The sequence below is a fragment of the Panthera leo genome, chromosome F3 (assembly GCF_018350215.1).
Source record: "Panthera leo isolate Ple1 chromosome F3, P.leo_Ple1_pat1.1, whole genome shotgun sequence".
Lineage (NCBI taxonomy): Eukaryota > Metazoa > Chordata > Mammalia > Carnivora > Felidae > Panthera > Panthera leo.
The window spans coordinates 8,775,871-8,797,130 of NC_056696.1; the positions used below are offsets into that span (position 1 = coordinate 8,775,871).

Here is a 21,260-nt window from a genome sequence, read left to right on the forward strand (position 1 = left end):
AACCAACACTGACTCATTCACCAGCTAATACTCTCGCCCTCCCTCTGCCTCAAACAGCGATCAAGCTGTTTCAAAGAGGTTTCAACGTAAACTTCCTTCCCCATAATTCCCTTCTCCCTAGTTTCCAATGAATCCGAGGGCTTCCAGGGTCCGCGCAACAACACGGAAGGTAAGCCCGCCCCTCTCTCTTTACTGGCCATTCACGATTGGTCTCACCCCACCCCCTCGGCTTGATTGGACAAGAGCGAGGCGCCGTGGGAGGGATGTGTTCAGACAGCGGGCGTGGAGGCGTGGCCTCAACCGCCCCCAAATTCTACCCAGGCTGCCGGTGCACCATGTACCGCGTCGTCCGACTCCTCGCGCGCTCGCGTCGCCTCGTGCGGCCTCCCGGCTCAGCCTCAGCTCCCGGCCTCGGAGGCGTGCCGGTCCTCCCACTGCGGGCCCCGAACGCCGCTGGAATGGTGAGCGCTGGCCGCCCGAGCCCCGGCCTCCCCGCGGTGACCTTCAGCCCTCCGGCTCGCCGGCCCGGCAGGCGGGAGGGATTCCCGCGGCGTCCCGGCCGACCCCGGCCTGGGCCGCGCGCCCGCGTGGCGGGCTTCCGGGCCTCGTAGCGCCGCCTCCTCCCCGGGTGAGCGCGTGGGCAGGGGCTGCAGCCGCCGGCGAGGGTCCTGCGGGGACCCCTGGGGTGTTCCGTAGGGGCCCACCCCAGCCGCGCGTTCTGCGGCGATCCAGCCGGTGCGGAGGCCCCCACCCTGGGGCGCTGCCCTGGGGACTGTGCCGGGGTGGGAGGCGGGGGACGAGGGCCGCTGCCGCCCCTGCCCCTGAGCAGGCCCAGTGTCGATCGTCGCCCCGGACCTGCGGCCTTTTATCACCACTGGGCGGTGAACAACTTTCAGGCCTTGGGGTGGGGTTGAAGGTTCTTGGGAACTTCAAAGATTTTACTTTTCACGAAGTTGCCAATTTTGGTAGGCTGACGATGGTTTTCCCCACTTTTGTAAAACCTTGAAATTTGTTGAGGGGGACAGAGTGTCCTTAAGTATGTTAGGGAATATTGGATGGGATCTAACTGTAGCTGAGTCAGTATTTTTTAATTCAGAAAGACCAAAGGAAGGTAAAGGTCCAAGTTCAAGTCCTTTGCTTTTTCGAGTGTCACCTTCAGTAATTTGGGCTTTGACGAGCATTTTAAATACATAGGCACACACGTATTGGTAGGAGGAGTTTGGAGAATAAGTGGTAGTTTAGTAAGAGTTACAGTTCTGCACAAGTTCACCGTGCTGTAGTATGAGCTCTGCAGTCAGACATGGGATTTCAAATCCTACTCTGCTGCTCAAAGTTCAGATTTGGGGCAACTTGTCTTTGTGCCTCAGTTTCTGCATGTAAAGTGGAAATAATAACAGGTACCTAGCAAGATTGCCCATGTGAAAGTACTTTGACAGTGTTTGGCAAGTAGTAGGTGCTCATTAAATAAATGCCTCCATCTAGCATATTTCAAAGGCCCAAGACATGTTCTGAACTGTGAACTTTAAGATAATTTCATGGCATTACTGTACTTGAAACTACAAAATCAGGGGTGCTTCATATTCCTGCAGTTTCCTGCTCTAATAATTTTAGTGCATTTAGAGCCTTTAAAACATTTATGTATTTTTTACTGAGTGTTTTGTAGAAAGGGAATTGGCGGCTGGAGAACTGAATCTGTCCTGTTATAAATATTGAAAAAATAGCACTGCCTTGATTTTTTAGTGTTGTAATGTTAGCTAAGATCAAATGGAGATAGGATTCCCCCCTCCCCCGTAATTCCAAATCTATCTTTTGCCCTGTAATCTCAGTTCAAAATCTTTGTGTTGATTTTATTAAAAGCTTTTTTTTTTTATTGCTGCTGTTGAGAATTTACATAACCATAAATGCCCTAAGTTACCTTGTATCCAAATGAGCCATAAATGTTCATCCACTAGGAAGATAGCATTTATTGAATGCAGGCTGTGCATCTGAGTCCTGTGAAAAAGACCGTCACTACAAGCATAAGATAATGCATTTATTAAACACCTGCTATGTATCAGACCCTTTGAAAAAGACAGTTGCTACAAGCATAGAGTTTAGAGACTACTGGGGGTGTTTAAATAAGAAAAGAAATGATGCACAGTTAATTACAACGTGATAAATACTGCCTAGGAGAAATAGCACAGTGAGGGTGAGAATATGTAGTGGAGACCAGCTTTGACAGTGCCTTGATGGCATGGTGGATGGAAAGCCCCACATCTTTTAAAGTTTCTTTTCTGTATTTCCTTAATGGTCTGCAGGATGGCCATGAAGACTGGAAACAGATTATATCTTCTATATTACAATGTAATATCAATAAAACATTTATTGTATATTTGCCAGTATTGCAAGACTTTGTGGTCACCCTATATTTTAAGTTGAGCCAGAGTTTTCCTGAAAGAAACTTAAAACCCAAACGCTGTGAAGTCAAACTTTGGATTTTTATCTTTGGAGGTTGTCCTTTTACATGAGAAATGATTTGGGTTTTCTTGAACACTGAATATTCTTTTAAACCACCTGAAACAGAATCTGAAAGACATTTCTTTAGAAAGTGCCATGGTTTAGTTAATGGTTATCTTACACATCCATGTGCAGGGGGACATCTTAGAGGCTCGAGGCCTGTATTTATTGACTTTTCTGGTTTAGACTGGCATGCAAATTTTGAGACCATTTCGTCAATTTCTGAGGTTCCTGGAGTTAGTGGCTGCTAACAGTACATGGTATTTCTGTGTCTTAATGGCAATAAGCCTGCAGAGAACAGGACCATTACCCTTCATGCTTCTCCAGAAGGGGGGCTGATTTTAAATGAGCACAAGCCTCACAGGAACCATTGGGAAGTCACACTTTGTGTCTGCCTCATGCTCAGCTGGTTAGACTCTTTATTTTATTTATTTATTTTTTTTTAATTTTTTTTTTAACGTTTTATTTATTTTTTTGAGACAGGGAGAGACAGAGCATGAACAGGGGAGGGTCAGAGAGAGGGAGACAGAATCTGAAACAGGCTCCAGGCTCTGAGCTGTCAGCACAGAGCCGACACGGGGCTCAAACTCACAGACTAAGAGATCATGACCTGAGCCGAAGTTGGCTGCTTAACTGACTGAGCCACCCAGGCGCCCCTGGTTAAACTCTTTAAGCCATGGTGTTAAATACCTGAAGTGATAAACTGCCTTCTGCTAGAAACTCTCTGAATTATGGCATATGAAGGCATGGTTTTCAGAAATGCTACTTTTTTGTAACAGTGGATTATATGAATTAAAAACTTTTATTTAAGAGATGCCATTCATCACTTCATCCTCAAAAGCACTGATAATTTTCAATTATTTGAGGATGAGCATCCATTCTCTTCATGCCCAGGCCACTGGGAAGAGATGATGTATGTGATAATGTGGAAGATTTTGAAAACCACACGAGTGCTTTTCAGACCTCAAGTGGACTCATAGGTAGATGGTGGAATCAGTGTAGTGGGTAGCTACCAGTATTATTGTTATTATTATTATTATTAATATTTTAATAGAATTGTGTAGAATAGAAAATACGGGTGTATAACATACTGTTTCATGAAATTTTTGTTTCAGCCTTGTGTGCGTGTATGCACGTGTTTATGTATGTACCGGATCACTGTCGGAAGGTTTTTTCTGTGGGTTATTATCGTAAAGAACATTTGAAAGAATGTTTGAAGAGACGTGGCAGTTACCTGGTTCGTTGTTCCTCTATCCATATATATATATGTACTTATCTAACTGATGCTAACTCCACATAAGTGTAGCCTCCCCTACAGTTTTTCTGTAATTCCTGGTGCCTTTCAAAGTGTTTTACAGCATTGCTTCAGTTTCTGTTCAACAAATGTATGCAACCTATATATTTCCTGGGGTTAAATGAAGAGATAACTGTTTGGCTTTTTGGAATGGTTTGTTACTAGCTAGCTAAGCTGCTGCAGACGGTGTTTATTGTTGCAACTTTGGGATGTTTATTTTTATTATAGGGACAGTAAGCATATTTTTGGAAGTTTTTGCTGAGATTATGATTTTGGCCATGATTGACTTCTGTACTTTTTTAATGATCACTGTCAGGATCCTAGAATTTGTTTAGGTTGTTGTTTCTTGATTTGGAATACAAAAATTGTTAAGGTTTAAGCTGAAGAACGTGGTAAAATGTATTCGTCTAGATCTTTGAAGTAACTTTTAATGGATCTGAGTTTCATCAGAGCAACCAGTTATTTAGGGGGCAAAAATACTGCTGTCTTATGATGAGAATTTAATAATTTTGAAGCAGAAAGCGGTGTAAATCTAAGGGGTTGAACCTGATTTCACAAGTGACTGATGGAAACCATTCTGCTTTTAGAGCTGGCATCTTGTTGCTGTCTCCTAACAAGGTGATGAGAAGAAGAACACTGAGTTTATGTGTTGAGTGCCCCTGCTGTCATTGCTAGTGTCATCCGGTCAAAGTATACTTTAACATACGTGAAGATTTATTTAGGCTACCTAAAACAGAGATCATAACGCAAAATATTTTCATTAGTGCTTCGGAGATACAGAGCCCCAGGTGCTTTGGGTCTACAGGGTAGGAAGCAAGTTATAGTGATGTATAGTGGTGTCAGTGTAACCAAGCTCTGTTAGAGAAAAGTCGAACCACACATGTCCACCTCCTTTTATTCTTCGGGGTTAGGGGCACAACTCAAGGCTCCGTTGTGGCCAGTCTGGAGTTACTCCCTCTGTTTCTTGGCTTATGGAAGTAGTAATAAAAAAGTAGTAAATCCAAACAGCTTTTGGGTTTTGACAGTCCAGGCTTTGAGGGTTTCAGGTCTTTCCCCTTGCTAACTGGGTGATCTCCTGAGATTATTTAATCTCTCCAAATCTCCAGTTCCTCTGAGCTGCAGATGCAATAGCACAGTCTCCTAGAGTGATTATAAAAGTCACGTAAAGTGATGCTCGAGAAAAGTTTGCTGCATAGCATACTGAATGCTGAGGTGTGATTATTTTTATTATCTGCTGCTTCTTATTGGCTTAAGCCAGTCCTCCACAGACTTTTAGACAATAGAAGAAAATGTACCTCATTGGTGATACTACTATATGTCTACATAGATACAATGATACTTTTCTGTTTCTGCAATCCAAAAGGCTTTATAACATATAAAGGGTTTGTAAATCTGTCTAGTCCCAGGGTATAACTACAAATTACGTTTTTCTTTTTCAGAGGACTGTTAGTAAAACAGAATTACTTGGCTAGGAATTTTTAAATCTTTTGAATCATCTGACCATGTTTATTTCATAATTAATGCACACTGATTAAAGCTCTGAGTATCTCTCTGGAGTCTCCTTGCTATAAAGTATCATGTAAATTCCAACTTTTTATTATTTTACAGTAAGTCTTTTTTATAGTATTCTAAAATATTTGTTGACCAGTTGTTAATTTTTTATTAGTATAAATATATATATTTTTATTTTTTATTCGTATAAGTTGATGTACTTGATAGAATCTTGGAGTCTCCATAATAGGGACTTGGAATCATGGGTTCTTATTCTGGGTAGTGGATTGGCTTCAAGATACAAACTCTCTAAAATCATATGTAAGATTTTGCATACAGTATATGTATTTGTGTTCATTTTTCTAGAGAAAGGATCCATAGCTTTCCTCATATTCTCAAAGGGTTCCATTGCCCTGAAAAGGTTAAGAACTGACCTAGCCCATCCTCCCTTGTCTGTACGTTTAATTTATGGATGAGAAAAGTTGACTTGTTGAAGGTGACACAGCTACTAAGTGGGGGGGCTGTCTTGACTGCAAAGCCTGGGCTGTTCATATTGCACTCATCTATCTCTCATGCCTGGTATTTGTAGACCATGGCTGAGCTCTGCTTCAGTATGTAACACTTACAACCTTTAAAGTATCATTTTCAGGCCATTTTCTAAAGTTTCCTGTAAAATAAAGATTAACCCAAGTACTGCACATTGAATTGGTCAAAGCTTTTCCTACAGGAGATATACTTCTGAACTGGAAAAGATTATTATTTTTGCTTCAGAGTCTTTCCTTTATTTAACTTCAGCATAGCATGTGAATTCTACAGTCTGTCTTTAAAATCTGCAGTATTTGAAAATGATATCTGATAAGGGGTTAATGTCCAAAATATATAAAGTTACACAACTTAACACCAAAAAGCCCAAATAATCTGATTGAAAATGGGCAGAGGACCTGAATAGACATTTGTCCAAAGAAGATGTATAAATGGCCAACAGAGACATGAAAGGATGCTCAACATCACTAATTTTCAAGGAACTCCAAATCAAAACCACAATTATGTATTACCTTACACCTGTCAGAATGGTTAGCGTCAAAAAGACAAGAAATAACAAGTGTTGGTGAGGATGTAGAGAAAGAGGAACCCTTGTGCACTTTTGATGGGAATGCAAACTGGTGTGGCCACTGTAGAAAACAGTACGGAGAATCCTCAAAAAATTAAAAATAAGGATACCATAAGATCCAGTAATTCCACTGCTGGGTATTTACCCAAAGAAAATGAAAAAAATTCGAAAAGATAGATACACCCTTGTGTTTATCGTAGCACTACTTACAACAGCCAAGATATGGAAACAGCCCAAGTGTCCATTGATAGACCAATGGATAAACAAGATGTGATATATATACACAGTGGAATATTACTCAGCCATAAAAAAAATGAGATCTTGACGTTTGCAACATGGATGGACCTAGAGGGTACTATTCTAAGTGAAATAAGTCAGAGAAAGACAAATACCATATGATTTTACTTCTATGTGGAATTTTAAAAACAAAGGAATAAACACAGAGCAGAATCAGACCCATAAATACAGAGCACCAACTGCTGGTTGCCAAAGAGGTGGGGGATGGGGGAGGTGGGCAAAATGGGTGAAGGTACAGGTTTTCAGGTATGGAATGAATAAATCACCAGAATAAAAGGTACGGCATAAGGCAGTAGTCCATGGTATTGTAACAGTGTTGTGTGGTGATAGAGGGTAGCTGTACTGTGGCGGGCACAGCATGGACATGGAGTTGTGGAGTCATCATGTTGGACACCTGAAACTAATGTGACATTGTGGGTGTCAACTGTATCCAAATTGAAAAAAAAAAAAAAAATGACAAAAAAATTCTCAAGAAAAGAACTGGGTGGTAGAATGAGAATCCAATGGGATTTTTTGGTCTTTATGGTACTTACTAAGGTTTCTTTCCCCTTACAGCTGACAAGGTGTTATTGCTTTGATACTCGATTTCTTTTTAAGCTATAATAGCGTCTTATTTTTCTCTTTAGGCAAGCCAAAATTCCTTTCGGATAGAGTTTGATACTTTTGGTGAACTCAAGGTCCCAAATGATAAGTATTATGGCGCCCAGACTGTGAGATCCACGATGAACTTTAAAATTGGAGGTGTGACGGAGCGCATGCCAGTAAGTGGTTTTGTGGAAGTATTGGCTTTATTCAAATGAGTCACTTTATAAATAAATATTTTACAGAGTTAAAACATGAAGTTATTATGTAACTGGCTTTGTGAATAGTAAGATATTTCTCTTTAAAATATCAAAGAGCTTTTTGAACTTTAATACTATTATTTTGAGCTGTGACTTTGAATATTTTAGAGTTTTATTTGATAGAACTCAGTGACTTGTCTTTTTATTCTTGCTGGGATTATTCAGATTTTTACTAGAATTTTACAGTTTAAACATTTTTAGTTTCAATACTTAATTTTTTAACCTGGTTTAAAAGAAAACATTTTTCTTCAATATTTTCTATCTTTCTTGGTTGCAGTTTCTAGGAAAGCATACACAAATACATAAAAATATTCTTCTTAACCATATCTGGCATATAATAGGTAATACATAAGTATATGTTCATTGCTACACGAATGATTGATTAGAAAACTTTCTACCATGTTTCGTTAAATTCAAGATGACGTCAGTTAGAAGATACACCGTTATGTAGCCCCAGAAGAGAAAGGCTGTCAGAGCTGTGACGTGTCATTGATGTGCCTTGGTTTCAGAGATGTCAGAGTGTGAAAAGAACTGAAGGAGTAGATTACCTGTGCTGCTGGAGCCCATCTGCACTGTGAGCACTAGTCGGTGCCACAGCGCAGGGTAGGATAGGAGCCTAGGAGTAGGCGGCCTTCCTCCGGGGAGATATGGTTTAATAGCTGTCTTCTAAGTACACTTTTATCATACAATAATTTTAACTTCCATATGGAACTTCAACCCATTCCTAAGCCTTTACGACTGAATCTTTGACGGGCTTATACGATTTTACAAGTGGCTGCAGTTGACTCTCCTTTGAGGAAAATCTTTTTTTGTCATTGTCACTGACCGCTGTCTTGGTGATGAGGTAAACTCGGGTCAGGCGACGTGGTTAGGCGACAGAGGGTAGCAGCTGATCCTAAAATATCCTCATCTAGTTCAACTCTTGGGAGTAGGGAGGTCAGTCCTAATCAGCGTTGGTAGGAGTAAGCATGTCACTTCTTAATGGTCCTGCTTCAGGCGGCGAGGTCCTGCTTCAGAATGGGGTTCTGGGGGGTGTGATTGCCGCTGCTGCTCCAGAGACTGGGCAGCTATGCACATGACACGTCTGTAAAAGGTGGACTTGTGGGGTATCTGTTTTGTCACGTTTTGTTTCATCTCCGTTAAGATCCTGAACTTTTAAAAATATAAAGCAGGCGATGATGTGCCCTGACCTGAGTAGTATGAGTAAACCCAGCCCTTTGCTCCTGAGGTCCAACGGAAAACAAAACCAAAAAAGATTATGAACTTCCAATGTGAGTCAATTAATAACGAGACCCTTCTTTTCTCCCCAGTGTCCTTTTACCATTTTATTGTAGTAGTGTTCAGTGAAACTCTGCTGTGACCCTCTTTCATTTTTACGAGTCTGTAGACACTGGGGTGAGTCACTTCATTTGGATGGCCAGAGCTGACAGGCTGCCACTTAGGACTCTGGCAGTAGCTTAAGCCACCACCAGTGTGCTCCTGTAGAAATTTCAATTCCCATCTGTTCCATGTTTTTTTTTTTTTAATTTTTTTTATTAGGTTTATTAGAGCACATGCATGAACAGGGGAGGGACAGAGAGACAGTAAGAGAGAGAGAATCCCAAGCAGGCTTTGCACTGTCAGTGCAGAGCTTGATGCAGGGGGCTCGATCCCACGAACCATGAGATCATGACCTGAGCCAAAATGAGAGTCAGATGCTTAACAAACTGAGCCGCCCAGGTGTCCCGCATCTGTTTCATGTTTAAAGTTTTTAAGTTTCGAATCCTATGTGCCATTTGTCTCTATCTCATTTGGGTAGAACACTTAAAATGTTTTCATTTTAGTTTCTTTGAATTCAAAATAGAAAAACTCTTTAGTTATTTCCTTTTCAGTTTGCCCCTCAGTGTATCCTCTCTGTGGCCCAGGTTTAACGTGTCCTGTTCCTTCCTTTTCTTTGTTTTTTTTTTTCACCTTGATTTCCCTTGAGGACTGTAGCTTCCATTGTGCTATTCCTTCCTCTTTTCCCCACCCTTCCTTTCTTGCTTGCACTCTCTCTCCCTTCAAAGCTGGTATGGAATCCAGACTACCATCTGCACTATTAATTTTGGCAAGAACACATAATTCTTTCATCTTACAAAAACCAGATATCATTTCATTAAAACGTCATCAAAAGTTACTCAGTTTCATCCCTTTAAATTTGGTGAGGTGATTCCGAGCTGGAAGTGAAAAGATCTGCAAACTGAAAGGGTTTGAAATTCAGTTAGATGTATCAGTGTGTAGTACCCTGGGCTTGAAGAAATATTCAATGACTTACAGAGTGTCAAGCCCTCAATAACTAGAATATCATGCTTTTTGACTTTGGGATGAAATGATACCCATTTAATAACTGGTTATTCAAAACTTATTGGCAGTTAAATATTATTTTTATTTTTATTGCTTTTAAAGAGAAAAAAGAAAAATAATGATGTGGTATGAGATCCAGTGAGGGAAAATAATGGTGCTTGCTGGTGAAATGATTGAGCACCGTTTGTTTTTATGTATATAAACACATATACATTGTAACATATTATAAAAAAGTAGAATGAGTGGTAGGTACATTGGTGTTTGTGTGGAGGGAATACACACATGTGTAAAACGAGTCAACATACTTGCTTTTGTTTGGTTCCCTAAACAGGTACATGGTGAATCTTGGTCCATTCCACGCCTATCTGTCTGTAATCCTATGTTACTGTAGTGTTGCTTCAGTTAGTGTTTACTTAGTTTTTGCACTTGCATGAAATATCAATCTTAATTTTTTATGCTAAACAAAACTTGATAATTTGAGATGTTTTTCTGATTCATTTTAGATCCCAGTTATTAAAGCTTTTGGAATCTTGAAGCGAGCGGCTGCTGAAGTAAACCAGGATTATGGTCTTGATTCGAAGATTGCTAATGCGATAATGAAGGCAGCCGATGAGGTAGGAGCCCATAAGTGTGCTGTTTACGCAGTGGCATCAGGCCCCTTGCGTTTATGAGATGCTGTCAGGCCCGGGCGGAGGAAAGGGCCACTGAGTTCCTGAGTTAATGAATTTCAGGGTAATGTGGCAGCCTTCTTGTTTGGTTAGGATGAATATTAATATGGTGTTTAAAATATTGTGGCAGAATTTCTGGATGATCTTATGCCTTTTTAATTCTCTTGACTTTTCCTTTTAATTTATATAATTTAAAGAAAACTTGAAGAGGCGGTGTTAAACTTACAGATTTGACTATTTTATGTATACATGATTCCTTTTAAAACTAGTTGGTTATTTGATGATGATATGTATGGAGATGTAATGTCACTAATCCACTTTTCATGTAATCTTAAGGACATAGTCAGAGATAACAGTTAAAAAGCTGTATATATAGTGGCGTTCATTGCAGTACTATTTATGATAGTAACAAATTAGACTGTATCCGACCATAACAGATGCTTATACAAGTTATATTGTGAAGCGATAGAAAATTGGTTTCTTGAAGAATGTTCTAGGATAAACCTAGCATGAAAGAAGTATGGGGTGGGGAGAGTAGCAAAATATGTATTCATTTATTTTTAAAAATTAAAAAATATTTTTTTAATATTTATTTATTTTGAGAGAGAAGAGAGAGAGAGAGAGCATGAGCAGGGGAGGGGCAGAGAGAGAGGGAGACCCAGAATCTGTAGCAGGCTCCAGGCTCTGAGCTATCAGCACAGAGCCTGACATGAGGCTTGAACTCATGAACCATGAGATTGTGACCTGAGCCAAAGTCAGACGCTTAGCCGACTGAGCCTCTCAGGTGCCCCTAAATAAATATATTTAATGATCGTAATTGTGTGCCAAGAGTCACTGTTCCTGAGGGGTAGGGCTGTTGTAATTTATAACGTTTTCACTTCTCAAAATGTTCCACACTGATCATCTATTATTTTTATATAACTAGGAAAAAAGTTTTACTTTAAAATGAACTAATTATTTAAGGTGCTAATTTTCTAAGGTGCATGCTGATTTTTTTCAAGCTAAAATCATTCTAGAAGCTGAAGTTAACCACTAACTCTCTTAGAGAGCTTATAATTCAAGAACTGACACATAAAAATATGACAGAAGCAGGGACAGATCTGGACTGTGTGTATGTCTCTGCACTTGGCAGTTGCTACTCATTGGACATCTGCAGTGAAGTAACTATCAGCGAACTCATTTTCAAGTAATTCGTTCATTATGATGCTGACTCCAGCTGTAACATCTGTTGGACGTTCCCGCTGAGCACTGCAGTCAGTGTACCTAAAAACTTACCACATGTGCCAGCCTTTACAGGTGGCCCTATCTGGATGTTATTAGAAGAGGCAGTTGGAGATACAGAAGAAAGATAGCTTTGATTCAGTTTTCATTTGGAATCCATGAAATTGCATCTTTCAGAATAGATGAAATTTTCGTTTAAGTAGCAGTGGTTGGAACCTGGGATCCTGAAGCTTGGACTTCCTGGACAACCACAAGCTGTGCAGCACCATCTGAAAATCACGTAGCATATGAGAGAAGTGGGCATCTTTAGCACTTTATAGGCGATCACTTACTTGTAGTTGATTACGGTAGTTTTCATGAATATTGAATACTGCTTATTTTTAAAAATTCATTTCTTAAATTTCTTTTTCTGCAGGTAGCTGAAGGTAAATTAAATGATCATTTTCCACTTGTGGTATGGCAGACTGGATCAGGAACCCAGACAAATATGAATGTAAATGAAGTCATTAGCAATAGAGCAATTGAAATGCTGGGAGGTGAACTTGGTAGCAAGAAACCTGTGCATCCCAATGATCACGTTAATAAAAGCCAGGTCAGTGTACCATCTCCTCTTTTCTTGGTTATAAATTGAAAAGAATACCTGAGATTATTCTTGTAAAACAGGCGTTAGCTTTTTGGCAAAGAAGCTTCACTAGGCTTACATTCTTTAGTAGAAAGGACTTCTTACATGGGTTCTTATTTCTTTTAAGAATCTTGGGTCTATGCCTTAAACTTCATAAAAATCCCTATTAGGACACCTGAATTTAGTATATGTATATTTGTATTGTTTGGTTTGTTTGTTTATTTATTAATGTGTAGTCCTATTTGAGAGAGAGAGAGAGTGTGTGAGCAGGGGAGGGCCAGACAGAAAGGGAGACATAGAATCCGAAGCAGGCTCCAGACTCCAAGCTGTCAGCACAGACCCGGATGCAGAGCTTGAACTCACAGACTGCGAGATCATGACCTGAGCTGAAGTCAGAGGCTTAACTGACTGAGCCACCCGGGCGCTGCATTATTTGGTTTATTTTTTAAAAACTCTTTATTTTTAAGTAATTTTAGAATTCTGAAAGAATTACAAAGATACCTCAAAGAGTTCCTGTATACCCTTCTCTCAGTTTCCCTTAATGTCAAACAATTTTTATAACCCTGGTATGTTTACCACGCAATGAAATTAATATTGGTATACAATACTATTAACTAAACAGACGTTTTTAGGATTTCCCTAGTTTTCTACCAACATCTTTTGTTTTCTTGCAAGATGCAGTCCAGACTACACATTGCATTTAGTCATGTTCTCTTAGTCCACTCCAGTCTCTTGACAGTTTGTCTTTTGTCACCTTGACACTTGTGAAAGTAGCGGTCAGGTATTTCGTGGAACGTCCCTCAGTTTGGGTTTGTTTGATGCTCTCTCATAAGTGGACAGAGACTGTGGATTTGGGCAAGACTGTTCAGAAGTGAAGGGCTCTTCTTGCTTCACGGCAGGGGTATGTGATGGCCTGTGACTTGGGACTGGTGACGCTGACTGTAATCACTTGGTTAGGCGGGGTCTGCAGGGCTTCTCCACCTTCCATTTTCTGTTGGAAGTGAGTCACTGACGTCTGCCTGTGCTCAGGCATTGCACTTAAGCTTCACTTGCTAAAGGAAGTAGTATCAGGAAATTTTTGGTCATATGTTTAAAATCAACACAGAATTGATATGTAATGTTTAGACTGCAAACATCTTCTTTCTCCTTAAACTTTTGCCCACCAGTGTTAGCATGCAATGTGGATCTTGCCTATAGCAGTTACTACTGTGGCGTTTTAGTGGTGATTTTCTACTCCTCTCAGTCCTTCTACGTGTATTTATTGAAACTTGTCTGTAAAGATTTGTCCTCTTCTGTCTCCCTCCCCCCCACTTACATATTTATTTAACTGTTGATGTGTATCGACATGAATTCGCGAATATTTATTTTATTCCTAAGGTCCTAACCCAGTACTGTTACTTATGTTGTTGCTCACATCGTTCCAGCTTTGGAAGCCCTCTGGGTTGGCCCTGTGTCCTTTGGATGTGCCACCACATTTGTGTGTCCTTTGGATGTGCCATCCATTTTTTTTTTCCTTTCTTTTTTTTTTTTTTTTTAAAGCAGTTCTTTGCTTTCTTATACCACTAGGTGTTCCATGCTCATCAGTGTTTTCCCTGTCCTAGCCCCCGTCAGCACCCATTTTTCCAAGGAACTCTCAGAGGATCTTACTGGAAAATATTTAGAACTCAAGATCTGGTGCTAGGTGTTATTTAATATATTTTTAAATGTTAACGGGGAAGTGTTTTCACATAAATTTATTGTATGAAGAATTTTTCAAACTTATTACTTGCAATTAAATATAAACTTTTATATACTTCAGTCTGAAGTCTGCATGAGAATAATCCAGTATGTATGGTCTGATGGAGGAGTTGGGTAGAGCCACAGGTGAGGCAAGATTGGCTTGTGCTGATAATTGTTCGAGTTTTGGTGTAGGTACTTGAGTGTTTATTATACCATTCACTCTACTTTTGTGAGTGGTTTGATATTTTCCATAGTAAGAAGTTACAATGTATCATTTTAAATAACATAATAGTTTAAAAGTATGGGGTTTCAGTTGATTACAGAGCGTGGAGTGTGAACTACCTTGTCAGGTCCCGGTTCTGCCAGTTCCTAAATATTTTGGCAAGTCACATATCTTTGAGAGCTTGGCTTCCTGTTTTTAAAGTGTTGACCTATCTTATAAGAATTTTCCTCAAGTTTAATGAAAGAAGAAATGTTTGTAAAGGACTGTTTGCACTGTAGAACTGTAGGATGTTTTATTATTGCTCTCCTTACATGCAGTTGTTAATTGTACTTCTTTAGGTTTTGTTGTCATTTATTAGCAGATACAATAATAATATATGATAGTAAGCTGCATATATAATCCAGTCCTGAGTTGGTTAAACCAGGTTGCTTCTTATTTGACCTCAAGTGACCTCTGACTTGCCACACATAAATGTAATTGAGCACTAAATGCATGAGTTTCGAGTAATCATTTAGCGAGATGTTTAATAGGGATATTCAAGTGTGTTTTTTGTTGCTTCTGATTTAACATTTTGCATTTTTTGTAAATTTTCCAACAGAGTTCGAATGATACCTTTCCCACAGCGATGCACATTGCTGCTGCTGTAGAAGTTCATGAGGTGCTCCTGCCAGGGCTACAGAAGCTGCATGATGCTCTCGAAGCCAAATCCAAAGAGTTTGCCCAGATCATCAAAATTGGGCGCACTCACACCCAGGACGCTGTTCCACTCACTCTTGGGCAGGTATAGGAGTGTGATTGGATTTGATTCAATTTGGGGGTTGCTGCAGATGGCCGACACATTACCCTCCAAATCATACTAGTTCAGAGGTCCAAGTTCATCACAGTTGAGTTCACTGGCACAGATTGCTCTGCATTAACCAATCAGTAGCTTTACTGACATCCTCTGAGGGAGGAACACTGAGCCGGTCTGGGGGCAGTCGGGCCTGGTCAAGAGCTTAGCGTTGCTGAGTACAAGCTGTGGGACCTTGGGAAAATTACTTAGCTTTTCTGTGCCTCAGTTTTCTGAGCTTTAAAATGAGGAGAATGCTATCTCTATCATAGTGTCGTTGTGAGGTTCAAATGAACTGGTTCACTAAGTGCTTAGAACCATGGGGACCACAGTAATAAGCACGTGCAGGTGTTAGCTGCCATCATCCCCATCTTCACCTTCACCAGGATCAATTATCTTGTCTCCTTTTGTCTCTTACTCTAGATTCGTAGGCTCCATAAAAATTACTTTTAAATTGATTAATCACGGCATATCTGACTCTGTAAGATTGTATTGGGCCACATGTGAAAGAGGATTACTCTCTTCCCCCAAATACCGGAAGGTATTTTTGTGTTTCTTGATCGGTGCCTTGAAGAATGTCTAATGGCATGCACCGTGAAGGAAATGACGGGAATACGGATAATAGTTTTTGATAGTAAAACTCTCTCATAGTTTAGTTTGGGAGATAGGGCATACGTAAATTTGATACCAAAAGATGGTTATATATACCACATATCAAGTGATAGAGTTGCAGAAATTGAGGTGAGGTGAGGTGAGAGTGTGCTGCTTGCTTACTTGAAAAGATTCTCACTTGTAGTTTCACTAGGATGAACACTGCAAAAGCTTGATTACTTAGCTTAATCTCATTACAGAAGGAGTGGGGAAAATGAAATGATTAATTGGAATACAGATGCTAGGAGTGAAGCAAGCTCCCTGGCTTCAGCTGCCTCTGAAGGCTTGGTCTGTCTTCTCTTTGCGTCGTGGGTTCTTAGCCCTAGGCGTGGTTCCCGCGGAGGAACAGTGTATGTCTGAAGCTGGAGGATCCCCTGGTTTCTAACGTTTTCCTTTCTGTTTGTCCCGTGTGGGAAAACCACCATGCCAGAGTCTGGTTGGGCTGTGCCAGCCTCCTCTGTAAGATCATCAGTCCCCCTGTTACGTCAGAAGCCGTTTTCTCTTCTACTTTATCTTACCAGAGCATTTACACTTGCTTTTATTGGAACTGTCTTTTGAGTTTATGCAGGTTTTCCCCAGTAAAAATAGACTTCTTAAGTGAATCCAGCCAGTGTATGTATTAGTGATCCTGGATCGATGGATCAGGTCTACCTGAAAGGAGTTATATCTCCTAGAATGTTTTCTTTTCAAATAGTAATATATCCTAATACTAATCAAAAGTATTCATGGTTTTTCAGTGCTTTTAGGGAGAAAAAAAGACAACTCTACTGTAACCATACATCCTGGCTTGCTCAGCTGAGTTCTGGTTTATGCCTTTGTCCCTGCATAATTCTTTTTTTTTTTTTCTTTTTCAGTATATGAAGTTTATTGTCAAATTGGTTTCCATACAACACCCAGTGCTCATCCCAACAGGTGCCCTCCTCAATACGCATCACCCACCCTCCCCTCCCTCCCACCCCCCATCAACCCTCAGTTTGTTCTCAGTTTTTAAGAGTCTCTTATGCTTTGGCTCTCTCCCACTCTAACCTCTTTTTTTTTTTTTTTTTTTTCCTTCCCCTCCCCCATGGGTTTCTGTTAAGTTTCTCAGAATCCACCTAAGAGTGAAAACATACGGTATCTGTCTTTCTCTGTATGGCTTATTTCACTTAGCATCACACTCTCCAGTTCCATCCACGTTGCTACAAAAGGCCATATTTCGTTCTTTCTCATTGCCACGTAGTATTCCATTGTGTATATAAACCACAATTTCTTTATCCATTCATCAGTTGATGGACATCTAGGCTCTTTCCATAATTTGGCTATTGTTGAGAGTGCTGCTATAAACATTGGGGTACAAGTGCCCCTATGCATCAGTACTCCTGTATCCCTTGGGTAAATTCCTAGCAGTGTCCCTGCATAATTCTTAAAAGGGGCCTTACTGTGTTCAGACACAAGAAATTCTGTGGTTACCTTTTTAAAGTATGTCCTATTTTGAGAACCAGTGTGACATTAAGAGCAGAATTAAATTGCATCCTGAAGCTATAATCTTACTCTAACCTGTTACCTTCTTGTGCTGCTTGTGCTGTTCAGTGAGTCATTCAGCTTCTTGAGACCTTGTGAAGCACCTTTCTGTTCTCTGTTAGGTTTTTAAACTGAAATTGTTCGGAGAAGATGTCTGTTTCCATTTGTCATGGGAGAGTTGTCTAGGATACACCAAAAAATAAGAAATCACCTGCAAATGAACCAACAGTTTAATGTATTAAAGTTCTTTTTAAGCCTGATTTTCTGTGTTGTTTTTCTTTGCTTTCTAGTAAAAGAGGAGATTATAAACAGGCTACATATCATCCTCAGTGGCATCGTCCCACCTTATAGGTTTACAAATCCTCATTCTTCCTTATACTTTGCTCATTATATGAAGTAAAATAGTACGAATACCACTTGGTAGCTCATAACTTAGTAGCTGAAACATATTTAAAGGAATTCTTGTTTCATGCAGTCAGAGTAACTTGTCAGCCATTAGGAAATTCTATATTCTCACCTTCTTTTCCTTCTGTTTTCAGGAATTTAGTGGTTATGTTCAACAAGTGAAATATGCAATGACGAGAATAAAAGCCGCCATGCCAAGAATCTATGAGCTCGCAGCTGGAGGCACTGCTGTTGGTACTGGTTTAAATACTAGAATTGGCTTTGCAGAAAAGGTTGCTGCAAAAGTGGCTGCACTCACAGGTTAGTGATAATATGAATTGTGACTCATTTTTGTTTTGGTCCATATATTTTCTAGGTGTTTCTCCTTTAAATTCTTGTGAATTTAAAGTTAAAAATAATATTTTCCCATCAAGCGTGTGTTTTATATCTATTTTAGAAGTGGTAATGTTAGTCCTTTTGCCTTTTAAAAGTTTCCCACCTATGATTCATACAGTATGCAATTAAAATCTGTCAGTGCTAGCTTGTTTACTCTGTGGTGGTATTACAATTATTTTCCCTTTAAAGCTGTTTTGAATACCCATTTTATTCTTCTGTTGTTTAATTTTCATTTAAATTTTAGTTCATATACAGTGCAATATTGGTTTCAGGGTTAGAATTCATTGATTCATTACTTACATCCAACACCCGGTGCTCATCACAAGTTCCCTCCTTCGTACCCATCCTCCATCTAGCCCATCCCCCACCCACCTCCCTCCATCAACCCTCAGTTTGTTCTCTGTGAACAAACTCTCCTCTTTTTCCCCCCTTCCCATGTTCATCTGTTTTGTTTCTTAAATTCTACATATGAATGAAATCGTATGGTATTTGTCTTTCTCTGATTGACTTATTTCGTTTAGCATAATGCATTCTTGCTCCATCCACATCATTGCAAATGGCAAGATTTCATTCTTTTTTGATGGTTGAGTAATATTCTGTTGTGTGTATGCATATATATATATATATATATATATATATATATATATGTATGTATATATGTATATACACACACACACACACACACACACATATACGTATATATACACCACATCTTTATCCATTCATCATTTGATGGATACTTGGGCTCTCCCCATTGTTTGGCTATTGTTGATAATACTGCTATTAACATTGGGGTGCATGTAACCCTTCAAATCTGTACTTTTGTACCCTTTGCAGAAATACCTAGTAGTGCAGTTGCTGGGTTGTAGGCTAGTTCCTTGTTTAGTTTTTTGAGGAACCTACATAGTGTTCAGAGGGGCTGCTCTGGTTTGCACTCCCACCAACAGTGTAAGAGTGTTCCCCTTTCTCCACATCCTTGTCAACACCTGTTTCCTGAGTTGTTAATTTTAGCCATTCTGACAGGTCTGAGGTGGTATCTCATTGTGGTTTGGATTTGTATTTCCCTGATGATGAGTGATGTTGAGCATGTTTTCATGTATCTGTTACCCATCTGGATGTCTTCTTTGGAAGCGTCTATTCATGTCTTCTGCCCATTTCTTAACTGGGCTATTTATTTTTTGGGGTGTTGAGTTTGATAAGTTCATGATAGATTTTAGATACTTTCCCTTTATCTGATATATCATTTGCAAATATCTTCTCCCATTTGGTAGGTTACCTTTGAGTTTTGTTGATTGTTTCCTTCCCTGTGCAGAAGATTTTTATCTTGATGAAGTCACAATAGCTCATGTTTGCTTTTATTTGCCTCCGGCCACTTGTCTAGTAAGAACTTGCTACATGGAGGACAAAGAGGTTGCTGGCTGTGTTTTCCTCTAGAATTTTGATGGTTTTCTGTCTCACATTTAGGTCTTTCATCCATTTTGAATTTATTTTTGTATGTGGTGTAAGAAAGGGGTCCAGTTTCATTCTTCACATCGCCATCCAGTTTTCCCAACACCTTTGTTGAAGAGACTTTTTTCCATTGAATATTCTTTCCTGCTTTGTCAAAGATTACTTGACCCTATAGTTGTGAGTTCATTTCTGGGTTCTCTGTTCTGTCCCATTGATCTGAGTGTCTGTTTTTGTGCCAGTACCATACTGTCTTGATCACTACAGCTTTGTAACACAGCTTGAAATCTGGAATCGTGGATGCTGCCAGTTTTGTTTTCCTTTTCCAGAATTGCTTTGGATATTTGGAGTCTTTTGTGGTTCCATACAAATTTTAGGATTGTTTGTTCTAATTCTGTGAAAAATGCCCTTAGTATTTTTGATAGGGATTATATTAAATGTGTAGATGACTTTGGGTAGTACAGACATTTTAACAATGATTGTTCTTCAGTCCATGAGCAGGGAATGCTTTTCTATTTCTTTGTGTCCACTTCAGTTTCTTTCATAAGTGTTTCATAGTTTTCGGAGTACAGATCTTTTACCTCTTCAGTTAGGTTTATTCCTAGGTATCTTATTGTTTTTGGTGCAATTGCAAATGGGGTCGATTCTTCCATTTCTTTTTCTGCTGCATCATGTTTGGTGTATAGAGATGCAACAGATTTCATGTTGTCTGCAAATAGTGAAAGTTTGACTTCTTCCTTTCCAGTTTGTATGCCCTTTATTACTTTTTGTTGTTTGATTGCTAAAGCTAAGACTTCCCAGCACTATGTTAAGTAGAAATGGTGAGAGTGGACATCCTTGTTTTCTTTCTGATTGTAGGGGAAAGGCTATCAGTTTTTCCTCACTCAGGATGATATTAGCTGTGGGTCTTTTGTAGATGGCCTTTATGATCTTGTGGTATGTTTCATCTTACCCCTACTTTGTTGAGGGTTTTTTCAAGAATTGATGCTGTATTTTGTCAGGTGCTTTTTATGCATCTACTGAAAGTATTCTGTGGTTCTTTTCATAGTGTGGTGTATCACATTGATTGATTTGTGAATATTGAGCCAACCCTGCAGCCCAGGAATAAATCCCACTTGACCATGTGAATAATTCCTTTAATGTACTATTGAATTCGATTTGCTAGTATTTTATTGAGAATTTTTGCATCTGTGTTCATCAGGGATATTGGTCTATAATTCTCCTTTTTAGTGGGGTCTTTGTTTTTGGAATCAAAGTAATGCTGGCCTCATAGAAGGAGTTTGGAAGTTTTCCTTCCATTTCTATTTTTTTGAACAGTTTGAGAAAAATAGGTATTAACTCTTCTTTAAATGCTGGTAGAATTCCTGTGGAAAGCCATCTGGCCCTGGACTCTTCTTGGTTGAGAGATTTTAAATTACTGATGCAAATTCTTGGCTGGTTATTGGTCCGTTCAAATTTTCTATTTATTCCTGTTTTAGTTTTGGTAGTTCGTAAGTTTCTAGGAATTTGTCCTAGTTTATTGGCATATATTTCTTCATAGTATTCTCTTATTTGTATTTCTGTGGTGGTGGTTGTGATCTCTCTTCTTTTATTCAAAATTTTATCAATTTGGGTCCTTTGTCTTTTTGATAAGTCTGGTTGGGGGTTTATTAATTTTATTAATTCTTTCGAAGAACCAGCTCTTAGTTTTGTTGATCTGTTTTTTTTGTGTTTCTATATTGTTTATTTCTGCTCTAATATTTATTATT

The 21,260-nt window shown here is 39.4% G+C and overlaps 1 protein-coding gene across 1 annotated transcript in view; it reads left to right on the top strand.

The window, feature by feature from the left end:
* Positions 1 to 313: 313 nt before the first annotated feature.
* FH (fumarate hydratase) overlaps positions 314 to 21,260 on the top strand; it is a 30,533-nt gene continuing 9,586 nt past the window's right edge. Inside the window, exons 1-6 of the mRNA XM_042925856.1 lie at positions 314 to 461; positions 7,316 to 7,450; positions 10,357 to 10,467; positions 12,158 to 12,334; positions 14,905 to 15,087; positions 17,826 to 17,991. Coding sequence (XP_042781790.1) covers positions 336 to 461; positions 7,316 to 7,450; positions 10,357 to 10,467; positions 12,158 to 12,334; positions 14,905 to 15,087; positions 17,826 to 17,991 — 898 coding nt within the window. The 5' untranslated portion in view covers positions 314 to 335. The remainder of the gene's footprint in view (positions 462 to 7,315; positions 7,451 to 10,356; positions 10,468 to 12,157; positions 12,335 to 14,904; positions 15,088 to 17,825; positions 17,992 to 21,260) is intronic.